Source organism: Mandrillus leucophaeus, unplaced genomic scaffold, assembly GCF_000951045.1.
Source record: "Mandrillus leucophaeus isolate KB7577 unplaced genomic scaffold, Mleu.le_1.0 Scaffold97, whole genome shotgun sequence".
Classification (NCBI taxonomy): domain Eukaryota; kingdom Metazoa; phylum Chordata; class Mammalia; order Primates; family Cercopithecidae; genus Mandrillus; species Mandrillus leucophaeus.
Genome location: NW_012110585.1, coordinates 3209544 through 3235141, shown reverse-complemented (window position 1 = coordinate 3235141; position 25598 = coordinate 3209544). Strand labels below are relative to the sequence as shown.

General features: G+C 42.7%; 1 protein-coding gene across 2 annotated transcripts in view; it reads left to right on the top strand.

Moving 5' to 3' along the window:
- The window catches only part of PINX1 (PIN2/TERF1 interacting, telomerase inhibitor 1), a 74853-nt gene that overhangs the window by 7646 nt on the left and 41609 nt on the right, over positions 1–25598 (top strand). For both annotated transcript variants that reach the window (XM_011970742.1, XM_011970741.1), the window contains exons 4-6: positions 241–319; positions 5748–5840; positions 11510–11586. In XM_011970742.1, coding sequence (XP_011826132.1) covers positions 241–319; positions 5748–5840; positions 11510–11586 — 249 coding nt within the window. The remainder of the gene's footprint in view (positions 1–240; positions 320–5747; positions 5841–11509; positions 11587–25598) is intronic.

The following is a 25598-nucleotide window of genomic DNA, read 5'->3' as shown; positions in this document are numbered from 1 at the left end:
TCATTCACTTTTGAAATCAGGCCTTAAGCTTCCAGGAAGCCCCTTTTTAATATTGACCTGGATAAAGAGCATTTTAACTTTATATTATTTCTTGAATCCACTTAAATTTATCAAATAATATTTTGGTAAAACATTTAAAATTTCTTAACCACTGGATTTCCTTCATTCCAAAATATATCATCTCAGTCAGTGTAGGTAAACTACAGGCTTACCTCTCATTCATTTCTTTGATATTTTCAGGACAACTGGATTGCCCATCAGGATGATTTTAACCAGCTTCTGGCTGAACTGAACACTTGCCATGGGCAGGAAACCGCAGGTAGGGAAATTGGATGACATAAGCTGTCAGTGAAAATATGTTTATCTACTTTTTGTTTTTTGCTTTTGTTATTTTTAATTGACACATAATTCTACATATTTATTGAGTACAGTGTGATATGTCAATACCTGTGCACAATGTAATGTACACATGTGTTGTGTTCATCAGCACAATTAGCATACACATCACCTCAGACATTTATTATTTCTTTGTGTTGGGAACATTTGAAATCTATTCTTCTAGCTATTTGAAAATATACAATAAAATATTATTTACTATAGTCACCCTACAGTGCTATAGAACACTAGAGCTTTTTCCTCTTATCTAGTGGGACTTTTATATCCAGTAGCCAATCTTTAGCTATTCCCACCTAGCTATTCTCCTTACCTAGCTCTAATAACCACTATTCTACTATCTACTTTTATAAGCTCAACTCTTTTAGCTTTTCCATATGAATGAGAATGTGCGATATTTATCTGTGCCTGGCTTATTTCACTTGATGTCCTCCAGGCTCACCCATGTTGCCTCAAATGGAAAACGCTCATTCTTTCGTAAGGGTAAATAGTATTCCACGGTGTGTATGCACCACATGTTGTTTTCCCGTTCATGTGTTGGTGGACACTTATTTTTATTCCATATCTTGGCTGTTGTGAATAGTGCTACACTGAACGTGGGTTTGCCGGCACCTCTGCAACATGCTGATTTCCTTTCCTTTGGGTAATGCCGGGAGTGGATTGTTGGATCACATAGTAGTTCTATTTTTAACTTTTTGAGGAGCTGCCATACTGTTTTCTATAGTGACTACATCAATAGTGCATAAGATTTCCAATTTCTCCATATCCTTGCCAATACTTATCTTTCATATTTTCGATAGTAGCCATCCTAATGGGTGTGAGATGATGTCTCGCTGTGATTTGGATTTCCATTTCCCTAATGACCGATATTAAGCATCTTTTCATCTGCTTATTGGCCATTTTTATATCTTCTTTGAAGAAATGTCTATTTAAATACTTTGCCCATTTTTAATTGGATTTTGTTGTAATCTGCAAGCATTTTTATAAACATTCTAGTTTATAAACAGTCTATTCCTTGTGTATCATGTGTGAATAATCAAAAGATATGTGATAGATTGAAAGAGAATTTTGTGGAGTGAAATAATGAATTAGACTTGAGTTCAGCAAATATTTATTGAGCTGTGTGCCGGGTACCAGTTTAGGTGTGAGGATCTGCAGGGGTGTCAGGCACAGTCCTGCTTGGATGTACCTAGCAGAATATGCTGGTAATTACCTGGTAAAATCACAGCACACATCTAACCATAAGAAGGTTTATTGCAGTGCTGTGTGTGGAAGTGAGCCCAAAAGCATGAAGGGAAAGGTGCTTTGTTGGTACTTTTTCTAACCAGATTGGACTTTTTGTTGGAATGTATAACTTGGACAGTTTTCCTTATCCATAGGATCATGATTTTGAAATATCCTAACAGTTCTGTATGTGGTCCTAATATGAAGGCCAATAATTTATTAGCAGAAGAAAAAGATAAGGAAAATGTTTTCTGAAAATACCGAGTGACTCATATTAGGAAATACAGGATCTATGAAGTAGTAAAGTTCAAGGACACTATTCCTTACTAATTATACACAGAAAACATCTTGATATTTATGATCACACTTGAACTCAGTAGAAATACAGATAAGAATGTAAGCCTGGCTGGGCACGGTGTAATCCCAGCACTTTGGGAGGCTGAGGCAGGCAGATCACCTGAGATCGGGAGTTCGAGACCAGCCTGACCAACATGGAGAAACCCTGTCTCTACTAAAAATACAAAATTAGCCGGGCGTGGTGGTGCATGCCTGTAGTCCCAACTGCTTGGAGGCTGAGGCAGGAGAATTGCTTGAACCTGGGAGGCAGAGGTTGCAGTGAGGCGAGATCGCACCGTTGCACTCCAGCCTGGGCAACAGAGTGAAACTCCATCTACAAAAAAAAAAGAATGTAAGCATGACCGTATAAGACTTGGAGATTAAATAGGATGTAGTGGTTTAGAGACAGACACCAGAGTCAGACTGCCTGGATTTTAATCCTGGTCTGATTCTTCATTTGCATGACCTTGGGTAAATTGCTGAACATGGCTGTATTTCGAGTTCCTCTTTGGTCAAATGGAAGCAGTAGTGTCATCCTTGGAAGGTTGTTGTGAGGACTAAATGCGTTATAACATCTGAGAAAAGCAAGCAGAGATACTCAGCACTGTAAGCCTCCTGATAGCGTAGCTGGCAAGTCTAGAGCCATAAACTACGATTAAGGCTAGAAAATTTACTTTACTCTGAAGGATTTCGATAAGGAATCTTGGGTTTTATTTTCTCTCTCCCTTTTTTTTTTTTTTTTTTTTTTTTTGAGATGGAGTCTTGCTTTGTGGCCCAGGCTGGAGTGCAGTGGCGCAATCTTGGCTCACTGCAACCTCCGCCTCCCAAGTTCAGGCGATTCTCCTGCCTCAGCCTCCTGAGTAGCTGGGATTACAGGCACATGCCACCACTCCTGGCTAATTTTTGTATTTTTAGTAGAGACAGGGGTTTCACCTTATTGGTCAGGCTGGTCTCAAACTCCTGACCTCATGATCCACCCACCTTGGCCTCTCAAGGTCCTGGGATTACAGGTGTGAGCCACTGTACCTGCCCTCATGATTAGTAGATTATAGTTAGTAAAATTAGCGGATCTGTTATAAATTTTAATGAATGCTTATTAAACACATCTCTTTAGCAGTGTACCTCCTGACGAGCTGGGTTGGCATAGGGGTGTGGGGACTAGGCCAGCTGCTTTGATTGCTGCTTTGACACCAGTATTTTCGCTTGTCCCTCACTGATCCCAGTAAGAGGAAAGTTGTGCCTTTCCTTTGTAAAGTGGGAGGGGGCACCTGGGAAAGGACAGCGAGATTGACGCATAACTCAGACTCTGAGTAGTTTCAGGCACGAGTGCACATGAACAAATGGATAGAAAGTGATTCCTCAAGGCCTGGCGGTACTCATGCATCCTTCTTGATACCTGCATACCGAGAAGGTAGAGACGCTCCCCAGGTCATTCTTCTGTCCTCTCAAGGCTGAGAGCTGCTCTGTGAGGGCACAGTGTGGTGGTTCAGGATATGGCCTCGCAGTCATGTCTTGCTGGGCATTGGTCCCATCACGGTGGTTTCCTGGGTGTGCGTTATCAGTGTCGTCCTCTGTGGTGAGTTCAGGCATCACAGCAGCTCTCTTATGGAGTGGCTGTGGGAAGGAAATCCAAGAATTCATGGAAAGCCTCCAGTCCAGCGCCTAGTCCCTCATACATTTGCAGTTGGTAGGAGCCACTTTAAGCTGATAACTTCCTCTGTGATCTGTGATTGGAACATCAGCATTGAAAATGTTATGTGCCATATGAAGTGCAAAAGAGAAGAATTTACTAGTAGGATGTCTTTGCAAAAAAATCCAAGGTGTCCCTGGGAAGTGGCTGCAGAAGAGAATGTTTCAGCTTGTGGAAATAATGCGCCCGTGCTGGGCTTTGCCTCAAGTGTGGAACGTCTGCCTTCACGTTCTTCCGAGCCTGCTGTATAGTTCCCATTTCAGCTTTGAAATAAGTCACTCCTGGGAGGGACTTCAGTGCAGTCACATGCTGTTGAATGGACACGTGCTTGTTTCGCTCCAGTATTAGGGTGAGAGTTTCTTTTTTTCCAGCTTCTCTTGTATCCTCTGAAGACGGTTGGGTTGTTGGATTTTTTTTCTTTTCTTTTCTTTTTTTTTTTTTTGAAACGGAGTCTCGCTCTGTCACCCAGGCTGTAGTGCAGTGGCGCGATCTCGGTTCACTGCAACCTCTACCTCCCAGGTTCACGCCATTCTCCTGCCTCAGCCTCCTGAGTAGCTGGGACTATGGGCACCCGCCACCACATCCAGCTAATTTTTTGTATTTTAAGTAGAGACGGGGTTTCACTGTGTTAGCCAGGATGGTCTCGATCTCCTGACCTCATGATCCGCCCGCCTTGGCCTCCCAAAGTGCTGGGGTTACAGGCGTGAGCCACCACGCCCGGCCGCTTTTTTTCCAGTTTCTCTAACGTCATAGCTGAATGTTCTTAAAACTATAGGAAAATTTAGTCTCTCTTCTACCTGTGATCTGTTTCTGTGGCACTGTTCTGTCTGAACTTGACAAGCAGATACAGGTGAGAGAATGCAGGTGGCTAGCTAATTTATAATTGACTCTAACCCCAGATCAGCCTGCTCTGATATTTCAGGCAAGGGACTACTTTCTGGCTCACATTTTCCCTTCTGTCAAAGGAGTTCCCACTCGGATGTCTTCCTCAGTGGTGTGTTCCTGCTCCTTTTGCCTTGCCAGTGGTCCTCCCCAAAACCCTGAGGAGGTGGCTCGGAGCCAGTGCTGCTCTGTTACATGTCACCTAATCGTCATCTCTGATCTGTATTTAGATGATCATTTAACCTGTCTTACCTCTATTCACTTTTTAAAATAACTTTTTATTTTGAAATAATTACAGGCTTGTAGGAATTCGCAAAATGATACAAAGAGTCCTGCACGTCTTTCCCCTGTTCTCTCAGGGTGGAGAGACATTATATTGCTGTGGCTTTTCGAAACCAGGAAGTTGACACTTGGTGTTACTGTTAACTGCACCACAAACCTTATCCAGTTTTCATCACTTTTTTTGGCCTCCATTCGTTTGTACATGGGTATATGCTTCTGTGCAATTTTATCACAAGTGTAGATTCATGCAGCACCCACGACGGTGAAGATACAGGATTGGCCACCACGGCACAGCAACCTCATGCTTCATCTTTGTATTTGTACTCACTGTACCTTTATCCTTGTCCCCGAGAAACCATTCATCTGTCCTCTCTCTATATAGTTTTGTCATATCGAGAATGTTCTGTAGATGGAGTCGTATGATGTGTTTTTCTAGATGGACCTCTTTGACTAAGCACAGCACCCTGGAGTTCGTCCTGGCCGTTGCAGTGGCAGCGGCCGCCCCTCTTCACTGTGGAGTGGTATTCCACTGCAAGGATGGCCCAGGGCTTGCTCGGCTGTTCATGCATATTCACATGTTGAAGGACTTGGGCGTGATTTCGGTATTTTGCTGATGAATAAGGCTAATATGAACATTTGTGTCTAGGTTTTTGTGTGAACACAAGTTTTCATTTCTTCCTCAAGGATTTTCTAAATTTCTGGAGGGCAGCTTGGCCTGATCCATAGTATGCAAATTAAGGAAATATTTCTAATCATTTGACCGGTAGAAAGAAAACAGAGATCCAGCAGAAGGGTGCTATTGCAGAGCAAATAAATGAAAGCGCTCAATCATAAATGATATGGTTCCTAAAATTTTCTTTAAAGACTATCCACTGTTAGGAGAATAAATGAGATTGGATTACAAAGACTTTAATGTATTTTTTTTCATCTTTTTTTTAAGATTCCTCAGACAAGAGGGAAAAGAAATCTTTTAGCCTTGAGGAAAAGTCCAAAATCTCCAAAAACCGTGTTCACTATATGAAATTCACAAAAGGTAAGATTAAGCATTTCTTTACTTGTTGTTGAAATCTGTGTGTTTGTCCTGAGTTGCTTGAAGCATTTTAGCTCTTGGCCAACAGTGACTTCATGCTTTATGGACAGCCCGACTGAATTGCTCTGAAACGGTGCTGGAGTCTTCGCGTTGACTGTGGTGTGCCTGAGGATCTTGTTAGAATTCAGATCTGGGAGATTTGAGATGGGATCCAGGTTAGGCTTTAGAGTGGGAACAAATCCTGTGGCTGAGCTGAAAAATGGAATCAGCTTATATTTAGAGGAAAAAGGGACTTTATGTAGCTAGGTCAGAAAATAATTTTTATTTCCTGCCCAACATTTTTAGCTGCACTGTGTTTTTTCACAGCTGAGTGTTGGTGTTAAATAGCTCTTAATGTGCCAAGTTAGAGAATTATGCTCTATGTTGAGACCTCCAGTGTGATAAAGCACACTCCCTGGTTGACCTTTTATTCCATGTAATTTATCTATTTCACAGCGTAGGCATTCCATGGTCATTGCCAAGTTGGGTAGAAAGCCGTTTGAGAACTGGGTGAGAATCCCTATTCCTTCATCACCACCTCCCCAGCCCCTTCCCAGTGTGTGAAATCATTTGTGCATGCGGTTGTCCTCTTCAGCCACTAGGTGGCGGTCTTGCATTGGAAAGAAACAATTTAACTTAATCGCATCAACTCCCCAGTTGTTTGCCTGTAGAACCGTATCATGAATTAGAAACCTACTTATTACATAGTATACATAAGAAGCATGATGATGATGCTGATGCTGTCATATCTAGTCTCTACTGATGGTTCTTTCCTGGGAGGTTGGATGTGTTTTACCTCGATATGCCAGGAAAAGCACATCTCTTTGCTTTGGTCTTCTATGAATGCCATGCATATCAGGGCATTGCTGGGAAGCTCTTAACTTGTAGAACCAGCCTGGATAGCAGTGGGAGCTGGAATTCCCACTACTTTGAAGTACTGATGATGTTTTTCATGTGGGGCCAGGAGCCCAAAAGTAAGGACTGGGTTTGGTTGAGGTGAGAGGCCGTGGCAGAGTTGAGTGAATCAGGGCTTGTGTGCAGGGAGAGGCTGGGCCTCCCTTCTCTCATCAGCAGCCGTGGCTCTTCCGCTTCATCCCTTCTTTCTCTCACGCGGAACTTTCTTGGCTGTCACCTGTATCCCTTCTGACTGGGGTTCTTCTCCACCCCAGCCTGCTACGGATCAGAATATAGGCTTCGTTGGCCCTCAGTCCTTTTGAGGAGAGGGTAAATGCTCACTTCATACTCAATCCCTGAAATAGCACTTCTGTTTTCATTAGACTGTAGAAAAAAGCAAGATCACAGAAGGTGCTGTTGCAGAGCAAATTAATAAAACTCAGTGAGCTGTAACTTTCGGATGGTGTGGCAGCATTTTACGCTTTCACTTTTACAGGTAGAATCTTCTGATTTTCCTTTGGTGCCAGACTGCATGCATGATTTCATCTGAAGCATTTGCTGAGGCTGGGATAAGCCTCTGTAATCTGCTTTAATCTAATGGATGCCGGGAGCATCTGCTTTCTATTTCTAGTTAAGCCACTCCTTTGCTGGGTGACCCTGTCAGACTGCTGGGTGACTTGTGCCTTCGTTTTCTGTCTTCCAGCGACCGTTCTGTATCTATTAGCCTTGCCTGGGAAGAAGGGGGAGTCAGTATGCAGAACAGAAAGAGTCCCGGATCTATTGTCAGATTGCAGAGAGTAGCTGGAGTGGAGACTGGAAGGACATGCAGACTGGGCCTATGTAGGAAAGAGAGAAGGAAGCACAAGTCCAGGGAGTGAAGAAAAGAATGGTTTACCATCTGGCTTTTCAGTCCTCGGTGCAAGCTTATTTTAAAGTTTCCTCAAGGGTGCACTATCTTAGATCACAGAAAATCTGACTCTGGCCATTACTCGCTTAGACAAGTCACCTACCCATTTCCCTTCAGACTCAGTTTCCTCTTTTGTAAAATGTGGATACATTTTGTTAAGTTCTAAGGTAGGTTCTGTTTTATGATTTATAAGAAGTGACCCATTTATGGAACTTTTGCTTTTTCAGCATTATAGACCATAAAGAATTTAACCAGTGGGCATGCTCATAATGACAGTAACTCATTCACTTAGTTGATGAGATTGATTCATATTGTCACTCATGTATAGTCCAGGAAATCAAACAGGAAGATGGAAATTTTACATAGCTTGGTAAGAGCTACTGCCTAAATATTGGCTTTATCATTATTTTTATTTTTATTTTGAGACAGGATCTCACTCTGTTGCCCAGGCTGGAGCACAGAGGCACAATCTCAGCTCACTGCAGACTTGACCTTCTGGGCTCAAGTGATCCTCCTTCCTTAGCCTCCCAAAGTGCTGGGACTACAGGTGGGAGCCACTGCACCTGGCTGGTTATATCTTTTTAGTTCTGATATATAATTATTCCTTTCCCTGGTCCTGAGTTTATCATTCTAACTTGAGCTAATTTATTGTGTAATTTTAAAAGTCGGTTTTATCCATGCTTATTTAAAAGCCCAACTCCAGCTTGTTTGTGAGTTTTTTTTTTTTTAATTTAAAAGATGTCTGCAGATAGAGGCTATATCTGCAGAGGGGAAAATGTCAATCAATACAAAGCCATTTTTGAGGTTTTCTGACTGGATGGTGAGATGTTGGCAGGAGAGCAGTGCTTCCTCCCCTCAGTTATGCAGTCGTTGGATGAAAGTTGCATAAACTGTAATTGTGCAGCCTTACCCTGGGAATCTTGCAGACTTCTTATTCCTGTGAGAGTTTGGGCTCTTTTATGTGCTTCTTAAACAAGGAAACGACATGCCTAACGCGTGTTCAGGTGTTCAGGTGCTCAGCTTCTTGGTCGGGAAATACAGAATTGGTATTCACAGCGCAGTCAGCCCCGCCCCTCAGTCGCACAAGTTACCCTTATCTTCTGCCCTCAGCTGACTGCCAGTTCTGTGTGTTTGCAATTAAAAAAAAATAAAAATAAAAGTATTTCATTTTATTTGTCCTTCTTGATTGAATAATGAAAATGAATTTTCTAAACAATCGAAGCTACCTATATAAACCCTAAGTGTTTTCTATTTTAGCAAACATTTTCCTCGCCCTTCGCTGCTTTACTCTCAGCAGCTCAACTCTGCTTTTCCGTGGAGTTGGTTTTTCGAGCCTCAGTTCTAATACAGCTTGTTGGGTTATTGCTAAACTGGTTCCAAATCATCTTGATTCCTAAGTTCTCGTGTCTATAAAAGTTTTAGTTGCCTCCCATGTGGACTTCTTGGTATTGTAAAAGTGTCTGACTATAGCAGTAATTTTCCTCCCTTCCCAGTAGCTACTCTGATAGACTGGGAGACTGATAATCATGATTATTAGACAGCAGCTAAAACGACCCTAAATAGAGCGTTCTTCCCTGAAAGCACCTGCTCATCGTTGCAGGAACTTGCAGTCTGACCCTCGGAGGCCTTTCTTACTGGTTCTGCAAATGCCATGCATTGAAGACTAATAGATGAACCAAATCCAGATAGATCTGTTTCCTATCCCGTTTTCTTAATTGTCGTTTTCTCTAACTTTGTCAACAGTATTTTGTATGTTTTGACCATAATTCAGAATTGAAACAAATAAGCTTTTTAAATACGTTTTAAATTTGTGGTATTTATTCACAAGTGGCCATAATTTCCTAGTGTTTATAAGCTTTCCATCAGGACCATTAATTAGTAACAGTCTCAAGGTCACTTCCATCTTCACCTTTTTATCCACCTTTTATATTCCTTTCCACTGGTCTCTGACTCTTCTTTCTCCTCTGTGTTCTTGTTTTCCAGATCAAATCCAGAGCAAAGCCTGTAACAATCCTGGTTTCTACACTTATTTAAGTGAACTTTGCTAAAGGATAAAAATTTCTGATACAAGAATCCATCATCAAAACTTTAGACACAATTGCACCTTCATTGGTATAGCTTACTGTCTCTGCCAGCTTGACAGTTTCCCCTTTGACTTTCAGATCTGTTTTGAATCTCTGTGTGTTTGTCTTTTGACATCGTATTTTAGAATTGTGATCTTGCATATACCCTCTCTTCCTTAATCCCTCCAGCATTCCTTTTAGTCGAATTCCTATAAAAGAGATCTTAATTTGCATTTTCTAGAGTGTCTGTATTCCAGAGGATAGGTTAGGGATAGATGGCCAGTACACATTTTGAAGTAAGTACAGCTGCCTTTTCTGAAGTACAAATTGTGCTTTGCTTTGGAAAATGGGTTGTGCTGGCAGCAAAGCTGTGAGGACATCTCTACACCTCCGATGAGTGTGTCCACCTCTTTCCGCTACAACCAGTTTTCTTCCCCACTTTCCCGGTTCATTTTTTGCACTATCTGTGATGTGCATTGTCTATTCTTAAGTAGGTTTTCCCTTGGGTCTTTTTGTGTAGGTCCTATTTAATCATAAATGAGAAGCAGGAGGGCTTAGTGTCAAGCTCAGGTAGGAAGGAGATCAGCAGGCAGAGCCCAGGGAGCCTGCCCTCCTGGGAGGAACAGGTCATACCGCCTGGGCCACTTCATCTGGTACTGCTGCCTTGGAAACTGGTTTTGGCACCTGGTTTTGCATTAAATTGAAGGGTGTTTTGTTTTTTTAATTTCACGGAGTCACTGAGCAATGTCATATTTAAGTGCCCCAGTGATAGTCAGTGAACTAGAACCTTCTGGGTCATGACATTACTTTGCCAAGTCAGTGTGCTACAGGAAACCAAGAAGACGAGTGAGTCTGTGACGGTGGAACTCGGCTTCCAGTGTGAAACTCACATTCCTGTGTCTGACCCAGAACCTCCCTCGCCCAGAGCCTCAAGCCTTTACATGGAGTAGTCACATTTTACAATGCATTTACCACGCCGTTGAGAAATGGGGATAGATTTGGCCGACTGCTCACAGAGGATTATTGGGTAGAAGTGGAAATTCCAAAGAAGGGAATTTTAAATTAGTTGGTTCGGGGGTTTGAAATTAAAGAGTTTAGTGTTTTAAATAAGAACCATAGAGCCATTTAATTTCCTGCTCTCCCTATGTAGCCTTTTATTTAGAGACAATACAGCTAGAGCAGTAAAGAACATTTTAAGAAGAAAAATCTGAAACCCTGTCCCCCTTATACAGTATTTTTTATTCATATATATTCTTTTAAAATGTTTGTTGAGTTAATTATTAAGCTCCCATATGTCAAATATGATACATTCTCATTCATGTGCATATGTGGAGTTGAAGCTATGTATCTAGTAGTATTTTTTAATCTGCATTTCATAATCTTTAAGTAGCTCATGTCTCTGAAGCAAATGAGATCTATTTTTAAATGAGGAACCCAGAGACCCAGGAATTGCACCTTGAGGGCATAGCGGGAGTAGAGTGAGCTGTAGAATTTAGCTTTCCTTGCAGTCAGTATGCTCTGGGTTGTTTCTATAATTAAGTGAATGTCAAGAGTTCTGGTTCTAAAACATTTACTTGTTTTTAAAATTTAATTAATTTTGTTTACTAATAGAAGAGCTGTAATGAAACAGTGGGTAGAAAGTCAGTAGTTACAAAGTTGTTTATTTCTTTCCCAAAAGCCATTTTCCTTTGAGGTGCTGCGTAACTCATGTCTGTGCTCCTTCTCTTAGGAAGAGCGGTCTCACTGAAAGCATCACATTGTTTTTCTAGGGAAGGATCTATCATCTCGGAGCAAAACAGATCTTGACTGCATTTTTGGGAAAAGACAGAGTAAGAAGACTCCCGAGGTATAAAGCCCAGTACAGTGTCTGTGTTCCGCTTTAATACTGTCTGATTTTCACCTGTGTATGGGACTGTTTCTATCTAGGACTAGTACTTTTCCGACAAAGTTTCCGAAACACTTTGGAGGCTTCATACACAGCCTAGATATGATCCTTTTAATAATATTAGTGGGTAGATAATGTTTTATAAGGAATCTTAAAAAAAAGAATAAGTGTTTTCTGGTTTTTGGCTTTTGTTCTTTTGGTTTTGGTGTGAGAACTAGATTAAACTTGGGGAAGAATACCCATTGCTGTTATAATCGGAGGGGAAAATACCTCTTCCGTGGCCAAGCGGGGAGGGATTTTGTCCGTTCTGCTCCAACTGCGTTACTCCCTTTGGAATGGAGGTGGGAGGAAGCATGTCACCTTCATTCTCTAGAACCAGCCTGTTCCATTCTAACAGCATCTGAGACAGTGCTAGATCAGCACCATCTGTAAGGGGGTTCGATGGGGTGTTTCCGCTGTTATTCAATATTTTTGCTTTACAACCGGAAGAAAAGATTGGGGTGACTAAACTGCACCCTTAATGGAATGAAGTCCATAATTTATCATTCTAATTATTAAATTGGGCTGTATAATATTGCAAAGAATTTTTTGTGCTGTTTTTAAGTGTAAGAGACAGCCCTGGATATAGTTTGAGATATATTAGGATTTTGAAATACAGATTTCTGAAGATAACAGGCTAAAAATACTTAGAACTGGTATTGTCTAAGAAAATCTGGAACATATGGTTGTGACCACTGTTACTCAGCTAACCCGGTATGTTGTGCTGATGTTCTTTTATTGGTTCCTAGCCAGGGCCCTTGGTGACCAGAGAGCAAAAAAGAAGACTTGGTTTATTAATTCCTGGCATTTTTCCAGACTGACAGAAATCTTTATTTCGAGGGTGGTAGATATTTGTTTCTTAATAGTAATAATTTTTAGAGAGTCCAGAATTACCAGTGGTTGGAAGTCTTGTTTGGTGATTCCCTGTGCAGATTGGGACTAAATTCCCTGGTATCTTAGCCCTTGTCTGCCCCTGTACCCTCAGCAGATGGAAGCAGCAGGCTGGGAAAGGATACCTGGCTTTGGTGCCTGTGTGGACTGTGCTGAGTCACGGGATAGGCAGTGGTCACTAGGGAGAAGCTCTCTGACATCAGGCCAGGCTGGCTGCTCCTTCACAAGGGGCTGCTGGAAAGAGCCATGGTCAGACAGGCTGGCTTCTGGTTGCAACTCTGCCCTCAGTGCCCACCGTGAGACCTGGACTAGGCCACTCTTCCTTGTTCACTGAGGACATGGCCTCTGGCTTATCCTAGCCTCCCCTCCAACCCCTCCTCCTTGACTCTCTCAGTCGTCTCCATGTCCTCAGGAAGAAATGGAATTCCAGTCCCGTGCCTCTTGCACTCCATCTCCTTTGGTCTGCCCAACAGCTGCCCCCACCCCACGATCACAGCCTGAGCCTTTGCATCAACTCCACATCCCTCCCACACCTTCAGATAACCCCCATCTCCCCAGCCCCGTGGGGTGCACGGTGCCTTCTGCACTGGTGCTTCCACATCCCCGCACGCTGATCCTCTCTCTTCTCCCTGCCGCCCACCCACCACCCCCAGCCTTTGCCCTCCCGGACACCCTCTTTGAAAAGGTACAGTTGAACAGATCGGGGGGGAATATTACTTGTCGGCTTTTGTAGAACTTTAAGAGAATTTATGTGGTTGGTGCAGAAAGCTGTTGTCAGAGATCAGAGGTTGCTGATTCTCTGGCAGATTTGTGTTTGAGAATTTATTTGTGTTGGGTGCCTTGAGATTTTCAGCACTATGTGGTGTTACTTGATTCTGGTGGCTCAGTCATGTTAAAGTGAGACACCCACCTGTGTTTGAGGAGCTTCAGAAGCAGTTCCCTAACGCTAGCCCCCCAGGAAAATCTGTTTTGGTCCAGTTGGTGTAGAGATGATCAACCTTGATGCAACATGGTGTTTTGTGCAAGATTTCCGTTAGTCACATCTTTCTCTCTCTTCCAGTTCAGTGTTTTCTTCCAGTGATGAATTTAGGTCCTACCTGTTGGTGAGGCAGTCTTCTACCAGGCCCTGCTCTCTGTCTGTAGCCATAGTTCTCAGCAAGGTTGCCCTGGCATTGCCTAATGAGCTTTAAACAAATGCTAATGCCAGGGTCCTGCCCAAGACCGATTAAATTAAATCTTGGGTCAGGGCCCAGGTATCTGTATTACAAAAAGAGAAAAATTAAACAAAAATTTTTTTTCAATACCTCCCCAACTGTTCCGGCAGTTATTCTGACGTTCGATAAGGAGCGAGGGTTGAGAACCCAGGGAGAGCCTGCCATGCAGCTGTACTGAGAGCTTCTGGCTTTGGGGTCGTGAGTGACCCTGAGGACAGAGCTCCTCAAGTCCTGCCGTGTACACAGGGCTTCCTTGTCAAACTGCAGATCCTGACTCAGGAAGCCTGAGCAGAGGCTGAGAGCCTGCACGTACTCATCCGAGGAGCTCCCAGGTGACACTGTTGCTGGCCCGTGTGCCACACTGAGGAGGTTGGGCCTAGACAGTATTTTCCATTAGACGTTTGCCCGCATGTGTGCAGAAAACAGAATCTATTTAAATGTTACCACATTTAAGACAAACAGAATATTCTTTCTATAAAGCAAAATGACCTCTAAATTTATCTTTGACATCCATGTGGATTTTCATATGTTAAGTTTGCTTTTATTGAGTATACTGGTACCTTCCTTGAGTAGACTATTGCTAAGAAACCTTACCTTGTTAGTTACAACAGCCTTTATAGTCAAAGGCAGGAGGCCTTTGATCAGATCTGTTTGAAAATACAACCTCTTTCGGCTCCCATCCTCAGTGGGCGGGAATACAGCATGTTGTTGTTCGCTTGACTCTGATAGCTGCATCGGCCTGGATTTGTATTTGGCATTGCAGAGGCCAAGGTATTGCTGGAGGCCACCTACCTCCAGAGTCCTGGAAACCATGGTAGTGCGGGCCGTTAAGGTAGCAGTAGCTCTGTGGGTGCTCTAGTTAGGTGCTGACGCTGATCTGTCTTCAGCATCCCGAGTTCCAGAACCTTGGCGTTAACCACATTCTTGGCTTGGGTAACAGCATCCCCCTTGCATTAAGCGAAGCCTACTGATTTTAATTTCTATAGCTCCTGACTGCCATCGTAGAATTCCAATTTTATTAAACACCTGTGTGCCAAATCCTCTGCTGGATTTTTCTCATTTCATCCTTGCAGCAATCCTGTCACGTAGGCGTCAGCATCCCCTCTGTAGCAGTGAGGAAACGGAAACACAGAGAGAATTGTTAGAACACTCCAAAATGGCACACGTGGGCTTTAAATCTGTGTCCCTCCAATTTCAAAATCAGCCTTCTTTCTCCTATACCGCAGTTCTGCCAAAGTTAATGAACTCTTTCACATTTAACAAAAAATCTACATTGTTTAGACTTTTTGTTAAATCTAGTTAACAAAAAAGGGGGTTAGTTAGGCCTTAGCAGCTTCTGTTGAGCTTCATCAGAGACACCAGTGGTTGATGCTGTATTGTAACTTTGTGGGAAAATGATTGGCTGTTCCTATTTTGTAGAAAATAATGGTTTAAATTTCAAAACTTCTTTGTTACCTGTAGTCAGAGGTGAGCTGTTAGGGTTGAGAAGCATGTAACTAGGTGTCTGGACCAGCCTGGGGAACGACTTGACTTCCTGGTTGGGGCTGGAGGCTGAATTAAGAAAGAACTTGAGCATCTGGAGCATTGATGTTGTGTTGCTTGTGTATTTTTTCATCTCTCTATTGAACTGGATGATCTGAATATATTTATATCCAAGAAACATCTGCAGCCCTTGATTAATAGTCATGAGGGTTTTTTCCTTAACTTTTTATAGATTAACAGGATGTTGCAAAGATAGTAGAGGGGTTCCGTGTACCCTTCATCTGGTTTTCCCCAGTGGTTACATCTTACCTAACTGCAGTACAGGATGATGAAACCAGGAAATGGGCATTGGTACCATCTGCTCATATAGCTCTGTGCCCCTTTATCACATTTGTGGATTGTGTAACCATTATTATCTCAGTGAAGATCCTGAACTATTTCATTACCACCTGAACTAATAGTTCAGTGAAGATCCTGAACTATTTCATGCTAACCCCAATCATAGTTGCATACGCTTCCAGCACTGCCCGTGATCCTGGCAACCACTGCTGCTGACAGAATCGTCTGACTAGGAGTGGAATATCGTGTGTACAGACCACATGGTCTCTCAGTTTGACGCTGAGGCTGCTGAGATCTGCAGGGGTCACTACTCAGTGCTAAAGGCAGGTTGTCGTTTCCGTGATCTACTTCCTGCACTTAGCCAAGCTCAGTGTTATTTTCTATTTTATGAGTCTTTAGAGAACTCCTTATAGAGATCAAATCAGTTGATATCTTTAAAGTTCACTCCAATTGATTAAATCATTACTTAGTAACTTCAGAGGTATGTTAAACTGTAAAGTGATACATAAGTACAAAGTGGTATCGTGACAGTTTTGTCATCTGTGGCGTGCTGGTATTGGAGAGCTCATGGTGTTGGCAGTATCTCAGGGTAAGCTCACTGTAGTAAGTTTGTGACCTCCTTTAAATTGCATGCAAAATATGTAGGGGCACACGGGCAGAGTTTTCATTGGATTTTCGAAGGTGTCCTTGGTCCAAAAAGAAGCATTAAAATCTAAGACTATGCATTTAAAAGTCTTCATTCAAAAAAAAAAAAAAAATCACTTAAAATGTAAAATTCCTTTGTTAGCATAGTAGGAATGAACTTTGTTTGTGTAGTGGAACAAACTATGCCAAGTGAAGAATGTGTTCTCTTAATTATTTTGAATATAATGTATGGAAATAAAAAGAAAATTACATCAAAATGAAACAGCAACAATCCAAGCTAAATGCAAGATTTCTAGGACATGTTTATGAAACTTAAATCATGCTTTCTGTCCTCTCTCTGACCTTTTTGTGTCTAATGAAGAAACTGCTAGCTGGGTGCAGTGGCTCACGCCTATAATCCCAACATTTTGGGAGGCCGAGACAGGAGGATTGCCTGAGCTCAGGAGTTTGAAATCAGCCTGGGCAATGTAGTGAGACACCATCTCTACAAAAAATTTTTAAAAATTAGCCTGGCTCAGTTGCATCCACCTGTAGTCTCAGCTACTCAGGAGGCTGGAGATGGGAGGTTGCTTGAGTCTAGGAGATTGAGGCTGCAGTGAGCTATGATCATGCCACTGCACTCCAGCCTAGGTGACAGAGCGAGACCCTGTCTCAAAAAAACAAAGAAAAAGAAGAAATTGCTTCACTGTGTTTTACATGTGGACTTTTTCATTTGTGGCGTACACTGGCCAGCGAACACCTTAGAGAGGATTTGTGTTCTTATTTCTAGGCCCCCAGCATGCGACTGGCTCCAGTCGCTGGCACATGGTAGGGATTCAGTCAGTTGAAGCCTCATCATTCATCTCTTTTTAAAAATGGACTTTATCACCATAAAAATCACGGTTTGTATAGCGTCATCATTGATATTTGAAATGTCTTTTCCTTTTGAAATGTTCTAATCGATAAGTATTTCTTCTCTGAGAGTAGGAAATATTCATAATCTACATTGCACGCCATGCACAATCTACTTGTGGGTTCTGGAGAAAGGATTATTGAATAAATGTTCGCTCACACCATTTTATGTTTTTAAAAATCAACCCAGTTTGCCAGAAACTGGCTTTCAGACCTTGCATTTCACTCTGCAATAGTTTTTCACAGCTCTGGCTGTTTTTCTTTGCTCAGAAGATGAAGCATTCCTATTGCTTGAAGGACTCTCCTCTAACTTTATTGGTGCTTAGTACTTCCTCCAGACACAGAAGTTGTCAGGAGGCGCTGTTTCCCCGCTGAATCCGGCTATTCACAGGTACTGGCTTCAATGGTGAAAGATCATCATGAACTGCCAATTGCTCAGAAAACTTCTCATAAACTGTTCTGTGTGGGGACAGCTGGTTGCACATTTCTAATTTCCAAGTTCTTCCTTTTCCCACCATCTTTGTTGTATATTGATTGGAAGATAATAACTCTGGTTTGGAGTGCACCTAAATTGGAGATGTGTGCACTTTCTATGGAGACAAAGAAATGATCGAAGATAATGAATTGAGATTCCCAGGGCCCCTTGGGACCTGCGGCAGTACTTGTGCTGGCCAGTGCCTGCCAGGGCCTGTGTACATAAGTGTGTGTCTTTTCTCACTTGGTTTGCAATTTGAAGTTGGAGACACTGAAAAACAAATTCCATCAGTTCCTATCTGGTTGAACTTCCTGCTACTCTTTTTTTTTTTTCCTCTCTCATTTTTTTCCCTCCCCCACCTTCCCAGTTTCCTTCCTCTCTCCAGCTCGTTTCCGGATTGAGCCTTATCACTAGAGAAAATACTCCGAAACCGGAGTGAGGATGGAGAATGTGTCACCAGCATTCTCACTTCGTTTCTCTGTTTAGCATGCTTCTGGCATGGGTTCCTGACGAAATAATTGTCCATTTCTTCACCTCTCTAGCCTGATTGAATTAGAACCCTCATGAGAGTTACACTCTCCCAGGATACCAAATCAATAATCATTTTCTTTGAAATTCTTCTGCTGACTTTTGCTTTTTGAAGCAAAGCATGACTTCTTTGCAGTTTGTATTCCTTTCTCACCTCTCTTTGTCAGTCCCCCTTTTTTCCCCATTGCTTGCTGATTATCCAGTCTGAAAACGAATTCCAAGCAGACGCTTCTGTTTTGCTTGGTGGAATTCATGAGGTATCTTGGACCATTCATTTTTATGGTTGGATTCAATGCCTTAAGTTCCTCATGGAGAAGATCATTGAGAAGAGTCTTTATTGCCTTAATTTTTCAAGTGCCTTTTAACTGAAGGGCATTTCTCCTTTTGTTTTGAATTTTTACACTGATACCCAATGTTTATGGTTAGGTGAGTTTCATGAGGGCTTTGCAGGATATGGAATCCCCCTTCCTGTACCCATCGCTCTGCCCACCCTCCCCCTGTTCCACATCTGGACACCAAAGTAATCTTTTAATTAAAAACCTTTTAGTTAGGGAGAAATATAAGCCCACAAACAAGACAAATAATACACTTGAGTTCCAAAATTCATTTTTTCCCAACAGTGATGACCTTAGTAATTCTTGTCATCGTTTTGACCATTGATAACAGAATCCTGATTCAAAATGATCTCTCTTAGCTGGGACAGTTGGCCAAAACATTTTCACTGCTTTAAGGTGAAAGTTTATGAAGATACGTACAGTCTCATTTAGTTCTAGAAAGATCTAACTTGGTAGCAGCTAGATGAAAATTAGTTAGAAGGTAGGACATGTATCCTGACCACAAGTTTAACCTAAGCCAAATTATATCCTGTGGCACCTGTCCTGAGTGCAGGCTGGGCTGTGCCAGGGAGGCTGTGCCCACTTGCTGAAAGCAACAGACTTGTAACTTGTGTTCCTCACAAGTGACTGTGCTTTAACAGCTCTTTGGGGGCCTGGGGGTCATGTTTTCAAAGAGTACATTCAGAGAATGGCCTTCAGGGACAATGGCGCCTGGAAAGCATGTTATGTACAGAAACAGATGGAAGAATTGGGTATAGTTACCAGGGTGACAGTTTGGACAAAGGAAGAACTAGCACTGACTGATGAAATTCATAGAAAGATAACAACTCAGGAAAAGGAAGCAGCCTGCATGGGCTGGCAGAGCCACTGGGCACAGTGCACGCCTCCTGGGAGTGCCCTGTGCAGGTTCTGGTACCAGGCAAGAGTCCCAGCTAAATGCATTCAAGCCCTTCCAGTTCTGTCCTTCTCTCATTCTGGAGTAAAGAGAAGATGTGAAATGATCCCATTTGAAACGGTGCTGGCAGGTTTAAGACTTGACTTGAAGTTTTACGTTTTCCTCGACAATAAAGAAGAGAACATTACTTGGATTCTTGATTCTTACATACTTGAGCAATTTTGGCTTTATCTACTTACGCCCTTTATCCAGTAGACGAATGTGAAAGGGTCTTGATGTGTGCAAACAAGAGATCAAATAGACTTCAGGTAAAATAGCAAGTCATCTGTCTTAGCAGATTCAAGACTTGAAAGAGCAACTGGAACTGTGGAGTATCAAGGCGAAGTTACTTTCACCTTGGGTAGTGTGTTCCTATTTTATCTGTAAACTCAGATATCTGTAAATGAGTCTTGAGTTATATGTTTGTGTGGCAGATTCTGTTTTCCAAAGATGGCGTCAGCGATACCTCCCATTCCACATGCTCTTCTAGGTGGGCCCGTACTGCTTCCGCACCAGGAGGTGGAGTCCGGTCCCCTCCTCTCTACCTGGGCAGGCCTGGAACTTGCTTGTAGCCAAGACAGTCTAGCAGTAGGGTGCCAGGTGACTTCTGAGGCCTCATTGGCTGGAAAACTTGCTCTTGAAGCTTTCATGTAAATAGTCCAGCTGCCCCGAGCCCCAAGCTGTGAGAAGGCCCAGTGCCCAGGCAAGCCCCCATGGAGAGACCATGAGCAGTGAGTTATGCAGGCTCCCCGAGTGTGCCTGGCCAGCTCCTGGCCCTGCCAGCTCTCCCCACCTTTTGACAATATCTGCGTGAGAGACCCTGAGCCAGGGTTGCCCAGCCCAGCCCTTCTTAATTGCTAACCCACAGAAATAGGGTGAACAGGGAAATGGCTGTTATGTTTGAAGCCACTGAGTGTCAGGATGGTTTGTTGTGTAGATAACTGAAATGGCTGTCTCAGGATTTGTCTTCCTGTGGTTCTGTGATTAGACATTGATACCTGGTATCAAACATATATACCTGGTAGAACCATCTGAGCCAGTAGAAGGAGGAAATCAGGTCATCTAATGAATGTTCTACTCTGGTTTCTTCTAAAGGGCAACTCACTCAGGGCCATATAGTGTTGTGAATAGGCACTTGAGAGTTTCATATGCCTGCCTTTGAGCCCAAGAGTAGTTTGAAGACTGCATGATTTGGGGCAAGTTATTTAACCTCTCTGAGCCCCAGCTGCTTCATTTGTAAATGGGGATAATAAAAGATCCAGGAAAGATTAAATGATAAGCCATGTAAAACTCTTAGTTAGCTGCTGCTGCTGAGACCACTGTCATCACAGTCGGCATCAACACTCTCACAGTTTAAAATAGCCAGTAATAATTTCCGTGAAACATCCTTTAGAACTGAGAAAATTATATCTATGTGTGCATAGTCACAATATTTGATATAAACCTACTGAGTAAACGGGGTCATTGCTGAGAAGCACGTCCTTCTCAAAGTCCTCTAGTGAAGTGACTCCTGCCCGCCGTTTTGCCATTACGGCAATGGCACAGGACTTCCTAACGCATCAATTTTGTTTAATTGATGTTGAAGATAAGTAATGACTAAGGCAATAACCTTCTAATGCCATGTTCTCTGCAGTTTTGGGTGGAAGTACAGACCTTGGTCACTTGTTTTCCTTCACAGTAGTGAGCACCCGCTGACATGCTCGGTGGTTCCCTAGTTGACTGCCTACCTTCCCTCAGGAGGCTGGGATCTCCGTAAGGGCAGGAATTTTTATATTTCCTCGTATCTAGAACTATGCCTGGCATGGAGTGGGTTCTCAGTAAGGTTCTTGCTGAATTGAATTCATTTGTTGAAATATGCCTTAAACATGTGGGGGCAAAGGCAGGGAGCTGCTAATGCTCACTGAGTCTGTCAGGAGACATAGACACACAGAAGAATTGGAAATTGAGCTAGGCCTGAAGGGTGGCAGTTCTCTCGCTGGACAAGGCATCAAAAGGCAGAAGCAGCATGAGCCATGACTCGTCCTGGCCTCAAACACAAATGCCAGTGGTGTCCAGGAGTATAACTAGCCATGTGGAAGTCATCGTTAAATCAGTCGGGAAGGAAGGAAACAGTGGTGTCTTGTCTGAAGGCTTCTGATATGGTTTGGAGGTGTGTCCCCTCCAAACCCCATGCTGGATTGTCATCTCCAGTGTCGGAGGTGTGGCCCGGTGGGAGGTGTTTGGGTTGTAGGGGCGGATCCCTCACACATGACTTGATATCCTCATGGTAATGAATGAGTTCTCTGAGTTCACATGAGATCTGGTTGTTTAAGAGCCTGGCACCTCCTCCTGCCATCTCGCCATGTGATGGGCTGGCTCCCCCTTCTCCTTCCACCATGATTGGAAGCTTCTCAAGGCCTCACCAGGAGCAGATGCCAGTGGCACACGTCTTGCAACCTGCGGAACTGTGAGCCAAAATCAAACCTCTTTATAAATTACCCAGCCTCAGGTATTTCTTTATAGCAGTACAAAAACAGACTAACACAGCTTCCAAGATTCATAAAATTAGAATGATGAATGAGGATGGTGATGATAAAGTGTGTGACTGCATAGCAAAGACCAGCTCCTTAGACCCGCCTTGGTGACTATTGTCAGTGGACGTGTTGAAGATGTGCTTCTTGTCCTGGATGTGTATATATTCCCATCTCTCCTCCTCTTGAACTTCTACTTCTTTGTGTTTTCAGTGCCCTCACAGCATAGGGGCGGTAAGAAGCTTAGAGAACCTGCAGTGGGGTGGGATATTGGCTGGGGGAGTGACTTTGGTGTGAATAGTGCTTGAGGTGGGTTACTCACAGCCTCTTCCAATTCAGAGTGCAGGGAAAATCAGCCCTGTGAGTAAGAAGCATTACAGAGCTAGATTTTCTATTGAGCACCGCTTTTGATAAAAGGAAGAAGAGCTAGATATTGACTTTTGGGGGCCTGTTCTATCAGTGGTCTGTAAATCAACAGATAAATTATTGCTCTTCAGAAGCAGGAAGGCTACTCTTTGGCTCGAAGACATGTGTGCCTTTCTTTTACTTGTTTTTTCTTTTTATTGGTAGAGGATCTTCCCTCCAGCCACTTGCTCCTTAGGGGTTTTGTTAAGGACTGAAGGGGAACTGAAGGGAGCTCTTTTGATTTATCTTCTGTTCTTTCCTTTTGGTCACTCCACACGGCTGAAATAGCCGAGTTGGCTTTAATGTGTCGCCATTAGAGACCAAGCATTAGCTGAAATAAACCATCATATCTCACAATGAAAAATGTCCCCTGATTGGCTAATTAATCAGTCAAAGGGGAATGACATGGCTCTCGGCTTGAGGGACTCTGCTGGAGAGAAACAGGCTGTTGATAAATGGTTTTCCAAGAAATTCATATATCAAGGAAACTTAGTCATTTTTTAACTACAGTTTGTGTGACTGCAATTTTTTTTTTCCAACTTTTCCTTTTCTGCTGCTCTTGCTGTTTAGGCTGTGTTTTTGTGTTGTTGATAGAAAAATATAGGATTTTTAGATATGAGAAAATAAATGCTTCCTACTTATTCATGTCAGATAGGCTGATTGGTTTTGACTATCTAGGTTTACCAATAGGTGAAAATCAGATCGTTTTTCCCAAGATGAAATTATCTTTTCCTGGCTTCCTTGAGAGTTAAGATCTCCAGATTCTGGTCCACACTGCGTGAGTTAAAATCCTGGGTCCATCAGTTGCTAGCACTGCACTACTGGACACGCCATGTAACCTCTCTGTACTTTAATTTTTCATATTTTAAAACAGGGATAATAGTAATATCATCTATTAGGCAGAATGAAATGAGATCACCTATAAAGCATTTGAACAATGACTCATACAAACAGAGTATATGTTAAATGCTTGTTATTTTTTAATCAAAGTAATATATGCACGTAGTTGTAAAAAAATTAAGCTCCACCAAACAGCTTTTAAAGAAAGAGCATTCTGTAGTCATCCTTGCCACTTCACCTCACAAACTTCCTCCCTACAGCACTTTCAATTCTTCTTCAGTTATTTGGTATTTACCTTCATATTTTAGAATAATAACTTGCACTGACATTTTTCAACGTCATAATTTTTTAAATGTGGACTTCTGTTTTGGTAGATTAAGATCTGGGCCTGTACACCACTCAAACTACTGATCGTATTGTATAATAATTAGTGAATTTGTTATTTGGGGTTTATATTTTTATTGCTATGTAAATATCGTACCCTGCTAAGCCAAATAGTGTGCAATAATAACATTTCCTGTAACAATTTTTGGTTTTCTGATGGGAAACAAAAGCATTCTATATATCTGTGTGATTTTGTTTTTTCCCTCTAGACCCTCTGGTAGCCTCTTAATATAAAACTTGCAGAGTATCAGCTGCATCGGATCATCTGTTGACTGGATCTGTCTCCCAAGAGACCTCTCCTAAGATTTCCGCCTCCTGGCTCCCTCAGGACTGGTTGCTGGCTCGGCCACTTCCCTGGCCTCCTGGACTTTTCCCCAGCCTTGCTCCTTTTAGCTCCTCTGTCTCCTTACTCATCTTCCACAGCTTTCTGAGAAGGGCACGGGTCTGAAAATCTCTGTTAATTCCATGGCAGATGGTCTGGGTATAGAATTCTGAGTTGAAAATCATTTTCCTTCAGCATTTTGAAGGTATTAGCTAGTGTCTTTTGATAGCCATTGTTGCAGTTCTTACTTTAGTCCTTTGCACAGACCTGTTTATCTCATTTTCAGGAGGTTTTAGAATCTTAACATGTTCAGATTCTAAAACCTCATGGGAATATGAGTTGGTTGGGGGTTTTTACTTACCAGGCACTTGGTAGAACTTTCAGTATGAAGATTCATGTCCTTTCTTGAGTTCTGGAAAATTAGCTCTTTCATAATTTTTTCCCCTCTGTTTTGTCAGGAAACCAGTGGTTGCACTGACATCTTGAATTCCTCCTCAGATTTTCCTTTTGTCTCTAGTTTTTCTGTATCTTTGTTCTACTTTGGTGGGGGTGGGTGGGGGGCATTTTCTTGGTTTTTATTTTCCAACCTTTTTATTATAAGGTAAGTTTTGCTGTCATATTTTTAATTTTCAAGAGCTATGTCTTACTATCTCATTGTTTGTTGTTTTTTAATAATGTCCTGTTCTTGTGTCATGGATACAACCATATGTTACCCAGCCTCTGGAGGCATTGTGTTTTTCACAGATTCATAGATTGTTTTTCTGTCTTTGTCCTCTGAGTTCCTCTTTTCTTTTGGTTTTGGTTTGCTGCCTTCATGACGGAGGATTTCCCCGACATAGTCCGATGATCCTTTGCTGTCCACTCTCATTTAACAGTCAGTTAATGAAGAGCCAGTTGGAATCTGTTTGCAGAGGCAGCCTTCTCAGATGGGGAATTGGCCATTTCCTTAGGGAACCCCCGGATGTCAGAGTCGGCGGGTCTTTCTGTCAGTGGGTCTTGACTTCTCTAGAGAAGCCATCTCGCTGGGCCCATGGACCTGGGCTCTGGTGGACAAGAGGGAGGTCCTCCTACATGCCCTGGCCTCCCTCCTGTCAGGAGCGCCTCCCCACTGTCAGGAGCGCCTCCCCTGCCCTCCGCTGCATCCCAGGTCCTGCTGGCAGAACCTCTGGGGGTCAGTTTTTCCAGGGATTATACCTTCTGTTGCCTCACATGTTTCTCTTGTAGAGGAAACACTGCTGTTCCCCACTCTGGAAAGTGGTTGGGCCATTAGGCTCAGGGTATTCAGCAAATCATTATTGAAGGAAAAGAGTGGAGAAAGAGTAAGAGAAAACCCTTTCAATTCAAAAGAAATATTTATTTTAAAGTGTAACAACCCTTTTTCTCATCCATCAATTCCAAAATCTTATAAACTATTTTATCTCAATAGATGTGAGAGGGGTGGGAGTGGTTGCTCTTTTCAAATCCTAGCCCTGGCATCATTCCCATTTTAAAACATAAACAGAAAACACAAAAACTTACTCTGTTTGCCCCTCAGATTGACTTCCTTATGAGTTGTATTTAAGTAGGGCTGTGGTCTCATGCGGGCCTCTCCCCCACACGTGCGTCCACGAGCTCCGGCTGCAGCCTGTGAGATCCAAGCCTGAAGAAAGCTGAGAAAGCCCCCGCTGTGCAGTGAAGGAGATGGTGCTCTGCCTCCCCCTCAGCACTAGTGTGGCCTCTTCCTGTGCTCTGTCCTCCCC